Consider the following 12,675-nt stretch of genomic DNA (forward strand, 5'->3'; position numbering starts at 1 on the left):
CACCAGCTGGCTCAGCCCCTCCAGCCCGTTCAGTCCCTCTCTGAACTGCTGCTCCGGAAGGCAGGGGGAGGCCGCTCTGGCCAGTAATCCCAGGGGATGGGGGCATTCAGCCCCTGACTGGTCTGCTATCCCATAGAACAGGCCTTTCAGCTGCTCTCCAGCCTGCTACCCCAGGAGAACAGGATGTCTCTCCAGTCGGTTACCCCAGGGCTCAGGAGGCTGTTCAACCCCTCTCCAGGCTGATATCCCAGGAAGGCAGGAGGAGGCAACTCCAGCATGGCCCAGGGGAATGAGGCCATTGAGCCCATCTCCAGTCGCTTACCCAGGGGGAGAGGGGTGCTTTTCGTACCTGTTACACGAGGATACAGGAGGCTATTCAGTCCCTTTCTATACTGTTATCCCATGGGGACAGAGGGAGGAGGTATTTCCAAGACTGTTATGTTAGGAAACAGAGGCTGTTCAGCCTCTCTTTGGGCTTCCACTCCCCCCAGAGATCAGGAGGAAGGGTCTCTGGTCTTTTACTCCAGGGCCAAGAAGCCTTCCAACTCCTCCCCCATCTGCTATCTAAGGCTAACAGGAGGAGACCCTCAGTCTGTTACCCAGGGCCTGCTGTTCAGTCCCTCTAGGCCCTGCTGTACTAGGAAACAGGAGAACACCATTCTGCCCCCTCTCAGACCGGGGAGCAGGAGGCCATCCTGCCCATCTCTGCTCTGTTAGTATGAGGGGGTGAAGGAACATTGTGTGATTTGTGCTCACACCCCAGCTGACGCCTCCCTCCATCAATCGTCCCCACCCCCTCCCCTTCCACAGATTCTGACGGGTGAGGACTGGAATGTGGTGATGTACGATGGCATTATGGCCTTTGGTGGGCCCCACTTCCCCGCGATGCTGGTCTCCATATACTTCATCATCCTCTTCATCTGTGGCAACTGTACCCCTCCCACCCTGCCCACAGGGAGTGTGTGACGGAATGGTGCGGAGGGAGCTTCACTGTGTCTGACCCCTGGGGGAGTGTGTGACGGGACGGTGCCAAGGAAGCTTCACTCTGTGTCTGATCCCCCCCTGAGAGTGTGTGATGGGATGGTGTGGAGGGAGCTGCACTCTGTGTCCAATCCCCCCAGGAGAGTGTGTGACGGGACGGTGTGGAGGAAGCTGCACTCTGTGTCCAATCCCCCCAGGAGAGTGTGTGACGGGACGGTGTGGAGGAAGCTGCACTCTGTGTCCAATCCCCCCAGGAGAGTGTGTGACGGGACGGTGTGGAGGAAGCTTCACTGCCTCCCATCCCCGGGGAGTGAGTGACTGGACAGTGCGGGGGGAACTTCACTCTGTGTCCGACCCCTGGGGAGTGGGTGGTGGGACGGAAGGTTTTGCTGGAGTTTTCTCTGACTTTGAGCACCTAGACATCCTGTTAAATGTTTTCCTGGCCATCGCTGTGGACAATCTGGCAGATGCAGAAACTGGAGTTGAACAGAAGCACAACAAGAGCCGAAATGGGAGGTAGGAACAGGGTTCCCCTGGGTCAGAGTTCATAGCTGATCCCACAAACGGTCGCCTAGTGCGTGGGGGTGGAGACATGGAACTCTGGGTGGGGGTGGGATTGGGCGAACTCCAGATGAGAGGGTGTGAGGTGGAGGGTGAGGGGCCATGCCTGTTGGCTCATATTTGCTGTGTCTCCCTGCAGCACTGTGAGTGTCGACATGGGAAAGAGGACAGACCACAAGGTAGGGAGAGGGGCCCCTCCCTGTCTCAAAAACCCCCTTCGGACCCCCCCACCCCTCCCTGTCTCTATAAACCCCATCAAATCCCCTCCAGCCCTCCCTGTTTCTGTAAATCTCTCTGGTCCCCTCCAACCCTCCCCGTCTCTGTAAATCTCTCTGGTCCCCTCCAACCATCCCCATCTCTGTAACTCCCTCTGCTCCCCTCCACCCCTCCAACCCTTCCCATCTCTGTAACTCCCTCTGCTCCCCTCCACCCCTCCAACCCTTCCCAAATCTGTAACTCCCTCTGCTCCCCTCCACCCCTCCAACTCTTCCCGTCTCTGTAACTCCCTCTGCTCCCCACCACCCCTCCCCATTTCTGTAATCCCCTCTGGTCCCCTCCACCACTCCCGGTCTCTGTAACCCCCTCCAGTCCCCTCCACCACTCCCCGTCTCTGTAACTCTCTCCAGTCCACTCAACCCCTCCCCTTCTCCATAACCTACTCCGGTCCCCTATACCCTTCCCTCTCTGTAACACCCTCTGGTACCCTATGTCCCTCCCTGTCTCTGTAACCCTCTCCCCCTCCCTGTCTCTGTAACCCTCTCCGGTCCCCTCCACCCATCCCCGTCTCTGTAACTATATCCGGTCTTCTCCACCTCCCCACCCCTCCCAGTACCTGTAACCCCCTCCGGTCACTTCCACCCCTCCGTATCTCTGTAACTATCTCCGTTCTTCTCCACTCCTCCCTATCTCCTTAACCCCCTCCGGACCCCTCCACATTTCTGTAACTCCGTCCATTTCCTTCCACCACTCCCTGTCTCTGTAATCTCCCCTTGTCTCCAATACCCCTCCCTGTCTCGAGAATTTCCTCTGCTCCCCTCCACCCATCCCAGTCTCTGAAACCCCCTCCGGTCCCCTATACCTCTCCTCTCTGTAACCCGATCCGGTCTCCTACACCCCACCCCGTACCTGTAACCCCCTACTGAAACCTCAAACCTTCCCTGTCTCTGTAACTCCCTCTAGTCTCCATCCCTCCATGTCTCTGTAACCCCGCTCTAGTCCCCTCCACCTCTCGCTTTCTCTGTAACTCTCTCCGGTCCCCTCCACCCGTCCTCTTCTCTGTAACTCCCTCCACTCCCCTGCACCTCTCCCTGTTTCTGTAACCCCCTCTGATACCCTATATCCCTTCCTGTCTCTGTAACTCTCTCCGGTCCCCTCCAGCCCTTCCCGTCTCTGTAACTTCCTCCACTCCCCTCTACCACTCCCCGTCTCTTCAACCCCCTCCGATCCATCTACCGCTCCCTCTCTCTGTAACTCCCTCTGGTAATGTCCATCTCTTCCTGTCTCTCTAACCCCCTCCGGTCCCCTCCACCCCTCTCCGTCTCTATAACTCTCTCCGCTCCTCTCCACTCCTCCCCATCTCTGTAACTCAATCCGCTCCGCTCCACCCCTCCCCGTCACTGTAACTCTCTCCTGTCCACTCCACTCCTCCCCGTCTCTGTAACTCTCTCTGCTCTCTTACACCCCTCCGCGTCTCTGTAAACTGCTCTGGTACCCTATATCCCTCCCTGTCTCTGTAACCCTCTCCGGTCCCCTGCCCCCCTCCCTGTCTCTGGAACCCCCTCTGGTACCCTATATTCTTCCCTGTCTCTGTAACCCCCTCCATTCCCCTATACCCCTCGCTGTCATTGTAACCCTCTCAAGTCCCTTCCACCTCACCATAACTCTGTAACCCCCTCTGGTCGCCTCCACCCTTCCCTGTCTCTGTAACTCCCTCTGGTCCTATCCACCTCTCCCCATCTCTGTAACTCTCTCCTGTCCATTCTACCCCTCTCCGTCTCTGTAATTCTCTCCGGTCCCCTCCACCCCTCCCCTCCTCTGTATCCCCCTCTTGTCCCCTATACCCCTCCCTGTCTCTGTAACCCTCTCTGGTCCCCTCCACCCCTCCCCATCTTTGTAACTATATCCGTTCCCCTCCAGCCCTCCCTGTCTCTGTAAATCCCTCTGGTATCCTATATCCCTCCCTGTCTCTGTAACTGTGTCTGGTCCACTTCATTTCTCCCTGTATCTGTAACCACCACCGGTCCACTCCACCCCTCCTTGTCCATGTAACTCTCCCTGGTTTCCTCCAATACTCCCCGTCTCTGTACCTCTCTCCACTCCCTTACACCCCTCCCTGTCTTCTGAAATCTCCCCTTGTTCCCAATACCCCTCCCTGACTCAATAACTCCGTGCGCTATATCCCTCTCTGTCCTGTAAATCTCTCCGGTCCCCTTCTCATCTCTGTAACTATATCCGGTCTTCTCCACCCCTCCCTGTATCTGTAACTCCCTCCTGTCCCGTCCAACCCTCCCTGTCTCCGTGACTCCCTCTGCTCCCTTGCCCCCCTCCCTGTTTCTGTAACACTCTCTGGTACCCTATATTCCTTCCTGTCTCTGTAACCCCAGTCCCCAATACCCCTCCCCGTCTCTGAAACTCTCTCCTGTAGACTCCACCCCTCCCTGCCTCTGTAACTCTCTCTGGTCTCCTCCACGCTTCCCTGTCTCTGTATCTCACTCTGGTCCTCCCACCCCTCCCCGTCTCTGTAACTCTCTCGGCTCCCCTCCACCCCTCCCACTTCTGTATCCCCCTCTTGTCCCAAATACCCCTCCCAGTCTCGGTAACCCCTCTGGTCCCCTCCACCCCTCCGTCTCTGTAACTCCCTCCACTGGCCTTGACCCCTCCCCTTCTCCGTAACCTACTACGGTCCCCTATACCCCTCCCTCTCTCTATAAATCCCTCCAGTCTCCTTCACCCCTCCCCATCTCTGTTACCCACTCCGATCCCCTCGATCCCTCCTCGTCTTTGTAACTCTTTCTGGTTCCCTCCACCCCTCCCCATCTCTGTAACCCCCTCCAGTCCCTTCCACCTCTTCCCTTCTTTATAACTCTCTCTGGTCCCCTCCACTCCTCCCGTCTCTGTGACCCTCTCAGCTCACCTCCACCCCTCCCTGTCTCTGTAACTCCCTCCATTCCCCTATACCCCTCCCTGATCTCTGTTACCCTCTCCAGTCCCCTTCACCTCTCCATATCTCTGTAACCCCCTCCGGTCCCCTCCACCCTTCCATGTCTCTGTAACCCCCTCCGATCCCCTCCACCCTTCCATGTCTCTGTAACCCCCTCCGGTCCCCTCCACTCCTCCCTGTCTCTATAACCCCCTCCAATCTCCTGCACTCCTCCCCGTCTCTGTAACTCTCTCTGGTCCCCTCCACCCCTCCCCATCTCTGTAACTCCCTCCTGTACCCTCCACCATCCTCATCCTCAATACCCCTCCCTGTCTCTATAACTCCCTCCGCTCCCCTCCACCCCTCCCAGTCTCTGTGACCCGCTTTGGTCCCCATACCCCTCCCTGTCTCTGTAACTCTCATCCTTTCCCTCCACCCCTCCCTGTCTCTGTAACTCTCATCGGTCCCCACCAACCCTCCCCTTCTCTGTAACCCCATCCGGTCTCCTTCACCCCTTCCCATCTCTGTTACCCCCTCTGATCTCCTATACCCCTCCCTATCTCTATATCCCCCTCCGGTCCATTACACCCTTCCCTCCCTCTGTAACCCCCTCCTGTCCCCTACACCCCTCCCTGTCTCTGTAACCCCCTCTTGACTCTGGGATTCCTTTCTAATGAATGCTGTATTCCTACTCCAGATTCCCATTGGAGATCGAGACGTGAGGGAGAATTCCGGTGAGGCTGGTAGGTATCAAGGCCTGTTGATGTTGGGTGTTCCAGATGGTGACTGACAACCATCACCCTCTTCACCCTCCCCTCTGTCCCATGAAAAGTCCAGCAATTCACCCCAGTGAGGAGGGAGGGGATGATGAGGAGGGAGGGAGGGGACAGTGAAAAGTGAAGGGCTGATGGAGGGAGGGAGGGGTTTGAGGAGGCAGGGGACAGTGTGGAGGGAGAGTGGGAGTGGGCAGTGAAGGGAACGGATGGTGAGGAGGGAGAGAGTGGTCGGTGAGGAGGGAGGAAATGGTGAGGTGGGAGGGAGGGGCAGTGAAGAGGGAGGGAACTGACGGTGAGGAATGAAGATATGGTGAGGAGGGAGCGGATGGTGAGGAGGGAGGTGACAGTGAGGGAGGGCATCCACTAATTGTTCTGTGCTCTCTTCTCTCCCTCACCCCCCTCTCTCCCCACTCCTTCCCCCTTTCTTCCCTCTCCTCTCCACCCCACTATCTCTCACCTCTCTCACCTCTCCCCCTCTCCTCACTCACCTCCTCCACCTTTCTCCCCTCCCCTCTCCCCACTCCCTCCCCCTCTCCCCACTCCCTCCCCCTCTCCCCACTCCCTCCCCCTCTCCCCACTCCCTCCCCCTCTCCCCACTCCCTCCCCCTCTCCCCACTCCCTCCCCCTCTCCCCACTCCCTCCCCCTCTCCCCACTCCCTCCCCCCTCTCTTTTCCTCTCCCCCATTATCTCTCCCGCTGTCTCACCCATCACCCACTCCCCCTCACCCCGTCCCCCTCTCTTCCCCATCTCCCCCCTTCTCCCCGTCCCCCTTCTCCCCCTCTCTCCCCCTTCTCTGCTCTCTTTCCCCCTTCTCCCCTGTCTTCCCACTCCCTCCCGCTCTCTTCCCTCTCCTCTGCACCCCACTATCTCTCCCCTCTCTCACCCCTCCCCCTCCTCTCTCACCCTTCCCCCTTCCTCCCTCCCTTCTCCTCCCCTCTCTCTCTCCTCTCCCTCTTTCCTCTCCCCTCCCCCTCTCCCCTCCCCCTCTCCCCTCCCCCTCTCCCCTCTCCCCTCCCCCCTCCCCTCCCCCCACCTCTTCCCACTCTCCACTTCTCCTCCTTCACCCCTCTCTTCCCCCCACCCATCTCTCCCACTCCATCTCTCTGCTCCCTGCCCCATCCCAAGGCCTGGACGAGGACGAAGAGGAGGAAGAGATGGGGGAGGGGGAACGGTCCACCAGCTTGACTGGCTCTGCAGCCGACCAGCTCTCCAGCTTTGTTCCCCCGAAGGAGAAGGTGGTTCCCATCCCAGTCGGCAGCGCCTTCTTTGTCCTCCGCTCCACCAACCCGTACGTACCACTGTGGTGGGAATGCGCTGTACATGGACCCTGATACCCCCTCCCTCACCCACCAACTAGGGATATAGCAGTGCTATGGGTGTGGAGAATGGGGCTGGAGCAATCTTACATCCAAGGCTAGCATGGGGAGAGGGGCAGAATGGTCTTGTATTCCCCTTGGTATCAGAGGTAGAGCCGTTGGATGGGCTCCTATAGGGGTAACAGGGTGAGTTGGGCAGAACAGCCTCCACTCATTGGGTTAACGAGGAGAAGGGAAAGAATGGCCTCTTTCTAAATGTTGCCTAGATGGGAAGAATGGCCTCCTCCTAGTCCCAAGGTAATGTAGAGTGGGAGAAAGGCCTCCTCTAGTGCCAGGGTATCCTAGAGGGGTGGAATGGCCTCCTCCTCTCTTCAATGTTGCATAGAGGGGAAGAATGGCCCCTCCTATCCACAGATTAACTAAAGGGTGGAATGGCCTTTTCCTATCATCCTAGGGTAACCTAGATGGGAGGAATGGCCTTTTCCAATGCTTCAGGGTAACATTGATGGGCAGAATGGCCTTCCCATTTCCACCAGGGTAGCCTAGATGGACAGAATGGACTCCTCTTATTCTTAAGGTAACCTAGAGTGGAGGAATGGACTTCTCCTGTCTGCAGGATAACCTTGATGGGTGGAATAATAGTTGGATGAAGGGTGGGGGGAGGGGAAGTGGGGGAGATGCCAATTCCCACAACCCCCTTCTCTTAAAGGGCCAGGTGCAGCTGACAACGCCCCTCTTCTCTCTCCTAACCCCCCCCCCCACCCCCAAGCCAGGATCCGAGTGGGCTGTCACCAGCTCATCCACCATCATGTCTTCACCAACCTTATCCTGGTCTTCATCATCTTCAGCAGCGTCTCGCTGGCCGCCGAGGACCCGGTGAGGGTCCACTCCTTTCGCAACCACGTGAGTCACCTCAACATGGGGGGAAGGGGAAGAGGGGGAGCAGGTGAGGTGAGGGGAAGAGGTGCAGGTCAGAAGAGCAGAAATTCCCCTCAACCGATGGGATCCCGATCAAAGGAGGTATTCCTCACTCCACTTCCCTCATCAATGAGGGTCTCTCCCCTCAATCCTGAGGGTCTCCCTCCCCTCCTTTCATTCTCCCATTGGTCCTGAGGGTCCCCTCCCCTTTCCCTCTCACCTGTCCTGAGGGTCTCCCTCCCCTCCTTACCTTCACCCCCCTGCCTTACCCTCTCCCCCCTCCTTACCCTTTCCCCTTGGTCCTGAAGGTCTCCTCTTCACCAAGGGTCTTCCTTAAACTCTCCTGTCAATTCCATAAGCCTCTCACCTCCTGACATAATCCCTTTCCCTGTTCCAGAGGGGGTCTCTCCCCTGTCCCCCTCTCTCTCTCTCCCCCCCTCTCTCTCTCCCCCTCTCTCTCTCTCCCCTTCTCTCCCCCTCTCTCTCCCCCCCTCTCTCCCCCTCTTTCTCCCCTCTCTCTCTCCCCCTCCCTCTCTCCACCCTCTCTCTCTCCACCCTCTCTCTCCCCTCCTCTCTCTCTCCCCCTCTCTCTCCCCCTCTCTCTCTCCCCCTCTCCCTCTCCCCCCTCTCTCTCCCCCCCTCTCTCTCTCTCTCCCCCTCTCTCTCTCTCTCCCCCCCTCTCTCTCTCCCCCCCCTCTCTCTCCCCCTCTCTCTCCCCCCTACACACTACTCCGTCTCATTGGGGTACATTCAAGTTATTATCTCCAGTCCTGATGGGTGGCATTGTTCCTTCTCCAGATCCTGGGATACTTCGACTACGCCTTTACTTCCATCTTCACTGTGGAGATCCTCTTAAAGGTATCGAATGAGCAGGTCATCTCGATGGTCTCTGGACACGGAAGAGTGAGTGGGAGTGAGAGTGAGGGGGAGTGGTGAGAGAGAGAGAGTGAGTGGCAGTGAGTGTAATATATGCGAGGGGATTCTAGGAGGCTGTAGGGGATGAGGCATCCATCTTGAATCCAACCTGAACTGCAACAAACTCATTCCCAACTCCCTCTGGTGGTCGGGAGGATCACTGGCACTGTATCACTACATCCCCTTTCCTTGAGATATTTGATTGAACAACATAACATACGAATGCAGGATTTGTTTCAATGTAAAGTTGAACACAAAACTTCATAATGTTTGTACGTGTAAAAGTAACATCCACCCTCTCACCCTGGGCAGATGGTGACATTCGGTGCATTCATGCACCAGGGCTCGTTCTGCCGTAATGCATTCAACCTCCTCGATCTCCTCGTCGTCTCCGTCTCTCTCATCTCCTTCTGGCTTCAGTGAGTGATTTCCCCTCCCTCTCTCCCCCTTCCACTTTCCCCCTCCCATTCTCCCCCTCCCGCTCTCCCCCCTCCCGCTCTCCCCCCTCCCGCTCTCCCCCCTCCCGCTCTCCCCTCCCTCTCTCTCCCCTACCCCTCTCTCCCCTACCCCTCTCTCTCCCTCCCCTCCCCCTCCCTCCCCTCCCCTCCCCCCCTCTCTTTCTCTCTCTCCCCCCCTCTCTCTTCCCATCTCTCACACCCTCTCACCCAACAGGTCGAGCGCCATCTCGGTTGTGAAGATTCTCCGGGTACTGAGAGTGCTTCGCCCACTGCGGGCCATAAACAGGGCCAAGGGGCTAAAGGTAGGGGGTTGAGGGGTGGGGGTTCGGATGAGGGGAGGGGATGGGTGGGATGGGAGATGCTGGGGTCCACATTATATCAACTCATCTCTCTCTCTGGCCCCCTCGGCCTCTCCCCTCTCCCTCCTCCCACTCCCTGTCTCCCCTCACCTCTCTATCACCCCCGCCCCCTCCCTCTTTTTCTCTGTGCTCTCTTCTCACCCCATCTCTCTCGCTTCCCCTTCCTCCTTCCACTCCTTCTCTTCCCCGTTCCCTTTTATCCCCCTCCCTCCCTCCCTCTCTCTTTTACCACTCAACCCACTCCCTCCTTCTCTTCCTGTTTCCCTCTCTCCCCCTCTCCCTCTTTCCTTTCCATCCTTTTCTCCCTCCCTCCTTCTCCATCTCTGGCCCTCCCTCTCTCTCTCCATCTCTCCCCCTCCCTCTATTCCTGTCTCCCTCCCTCTCTCCCTCCTTCCCTCCCTCCCCTCTCTACCCCTCCCTCCCCCTCTCTACCCCTATCACCTTCTCCCCCCACCCCTTCCCTCTCCAGCACGTTGTCCAGTGTGTATTTGTGGCCGTGAAAACTATCGGAAACATCATGATTGTGACCACCCTCCTGCAGTTCATGTTTGCCTGCATCGGTGTACAGCTCTTTAAGGTTAGTGTGAGGGTCTTGGAAAACTTCCTTTCTGTTTCACCCCATGTCCGAGGGCGGTGTGATGGGTCTTTCATCCCCACCTCACCCCCGACCCCCTACCTAGAGTATGGGAGTGAAAACCAAAAGGACAGAGGTTCAAGGTGAGAGTGGAAGGGGGGTGTGCATGGGGAACAATCCCACAGAGAAGATGGTGGGTGTGTGACAGGACGGTGTGGAGGGAACATCACTCTGTATCTGATCACCCCCCCCCCCCCACCCAGGGGAGAGTGTGACAGGACGATGCGGGGGGGGTGTGTCTGACGGGACAGTGGGGAGGTGGGGTGGAGTGTGTGATGGGACGGAGCAGGGAGAGTGTTTGACGGTGGGGGGGGAATGTGTGATGGGATCGTGTGGGGGGAGTGTGACGGGATCGTGCGGGGGGAGTGTGACGGGATCGTGCGGGGGGAGTGTGACGGGATCGTGCGGGGGAGTGTGTGACGGGACGGTGGGGGGGGAGAGTGTGACGGGACGGTGGTGGGGGGGAGAGTGTGACGGGACGGTGGGGGGAGAGTGTGACGGGACGGTGGGGGGGGGGAGAGTGTGACGGGACGTTGGGGGGGTGGGAGAGTGTGACAGGACGGTGGAGGAGGGGAGTGTGGGATGGTGGGGGTGGGAGAGGTTCACTCTGTGTCAGGATTCCTTGTTTTCAGGGAAGTTCTATTGTTGCACCGATGAGGCCAAACACACTGCAGAAGAGTGCAAGTGAGTGTCCTGAATCAATATCCTCACCCCCCCACCCCCAGAGCTCCCCTCTCCCCTCTTCCTTCTGTAACTCTTTCTCCCCCCTTCTTCCTTCCAGAGCTCTCTCTCCTCTCTTCCCATGCTGGAGCTCCCACTCTCCTTCCCCCCCCACCAGAGCTCACTTTCCTCTCCCCCTCCTGGAGCTCCCTCTGCCCCCTCCCACGAAGCTCCCACTCCCCCGGCATGTTCCTCATGGGATCTTGCTGTGCCTGCAGAGGGACATTCATTGTGTTTAAAGACGGGGACGTAACCCGGCCAATGGTTCGTCACCGGGTCTGGCACAACAACGACTTCACCTTCGACAATGTGCCAGCAGGCATGATGGCCCTCTTCACTGTCTCCACGTTCGAGGGGTGGCCCACGTGAGTCCGCACCTCCCTGTTTCTCCCACTCAACCCCCACCTCCCCTCCCTCCAGTTCCTTCCCCTCACTCCCCATCTCTTCCTCTCCCTTCTTCCTTTGGCCCTCAACTTTCACTTCCCCTTTCCCTCTCCCCTTCCTCATCACTGTCTCCACCTTCGAGGATGGCGCACTTGCCCAGATGGAGTTCATCTGTGCACTCACCATCCGCTGCACTACCCTCCCTAATCCACCAGGCAGAGCATCAGTGAACAAGTCACACTTGCCCAGATGAAGTTAGTCCATATATTCACCATCTGCCACACAGCCCTTTCCTAAATCTGTCAGTCAGGGGTGTGAGGGAGCACTCCCCACTTTTCTGGGTAGGTTTAGTCCATTCACTCACCATCCACCGCACTACCCTCTCCCCTATCTACGAGTCAGCGGAACGAGGGAACACATATCTACTTTCGCAGGTTGAGTTAGTCTATACATTCGCCATGCACTGCACAACTCTCTCCCTAATCTACCAGTCAGGGTCTGAGAGAACACGCTCCACTTGCCCAAATTAAGTTAGTCCATGTGCTCACCATCTGCCACATGACCCTCTCCCCTACCTATTAGTCAGGGGAATGAGGGAACACTCCCACTTTCCCGGGTTGAGTTAGTCCACGTACTCAGCATCCGCCACATGACCTTCTTCCCTATCTACTAGTCAGGGGATGGAGGGAACACTCCTCACTTTCCCAGGTTGAGTTAGTCCACGCACTCACCATCTGCCACACGACTCTCTCCCCCCACCTACTACTCAGGAGAGCAAGGAAGCGCTCCCAACTTGCCTGTCCAGGGGTTAGTCCATGCACTCAGCCTCGCCGCGCTCCCCTTTAACCCCACAGCCTCCTGTACCGGGCCATCGATGCCCACGCTGAGGACCTGGGCCCCATCTACAACAATCGGGTGGAGGTCGCCATCTTCTTCATCATCTACATCATCGTCATTGCCTTCTTCATGATGAACATCTTCGTGGGGTTCGTTATCATCACCTTCCGCGAGCAGGGCGAGAAGGAGTACCAGAACTGCGAGCTGGACAAGAACCAGGTCGGTGGGGGGGAGGGCTCAGAGGTGGGTCTGAAGGAACGGTCCCTGCAGCACCACTCCCTCAAAGCTTGCAGTGGGGTCTAGGCCAGTTCGAAGAGCAGCAGACGGAGTTTAATACTGAGGTGCTATGTTATGGTCGGACTAATCAGCAAAGATCATGTTCGTTAAATGGTAGATAATGGAGGAGTGCAGTAGGAGATTTAGGAATAATTCCCTAAAAAGTGGAGTAACATGTAGATAGGGTGGTGACAAAACCTTTTTGGTATTCTGGCCTGCATCAATCAGAGCCTTGGGTACAGGAGATGAGACGTCACGTTGAAGTTGTAAAGGGCCAAAATTGGAATATTGTGTGCCATTTCGGTTGCTGAATTATAGGAAGGATGTCAAGAGAACAGAGAGAGAAAAGATTTACAAGGATGTCGCCTGGATTTCAGGGTTGGAGTTGCAGGGAAAATGA

General features: G+C 57.4%; 1 protein-coding gene across 1 annotated transcript in view; it reads left to right on the forward strand.

The window, feature by feature from the left end:
• LOC138750613 (voltage-dependent L-type calcium channel subunit alpha-1F-like) overlaps window positions 1-12,675 on the forward strand; it is a 77,379-nt gene that overhangs the window by 17,050 nt on the left and 47,654 nt on the right. The window contains 13 exon segments of the mRNA XM_069912723.1: window positions 811-931; window positions 1,401-1,497; window positions 1,682-1,721; window positions 5,379-5,424; window positions 6,584-6,746; window positions 7,548-7,677; window positions 8,491-8,550; window positions 8,920-9,026; window positions 9,280-9,367; window positions 9,894-10,007; window positions 10,696-10,742; window positions 10,997-11,143; window positions 12,017-12,218. Of these exon segments, the coding sequence (XP_069768824.1) occupies window positions 811-931; window positions 1,401-1,497; window positions 1,682-1,721; window positions 5,379-5,424; window positions 6,584-6,746; window positions 7,548-7,677; window positions 8,491-8,550; window positions 8,920-9,026; window positions 9,280-9,367; window positions 9,894-10,007; window positions 10,696-10,742; window positions 10,997-11,143; window positions 12,017-12,218 (1,362 nt within the window).

This window comes from Narcine bancroftii, unplaced genomic scaffold (genome assembly GCF_036971445.1).
Source record: "Narcine bancroftii isolate sNarBan1 unplaced genomic scaffold, sNarBan1.hap1 Scaffold_193, whole genome shotgun sequence".
In the NCBI taxonomy this organism is placed as follows: domain Eukaryota; kingdom Metazoa; phylum Chordata; class Chondrichthyes; order Torpediniformes; family Narcinidae; genus Narcine; species Narcine bancroftii.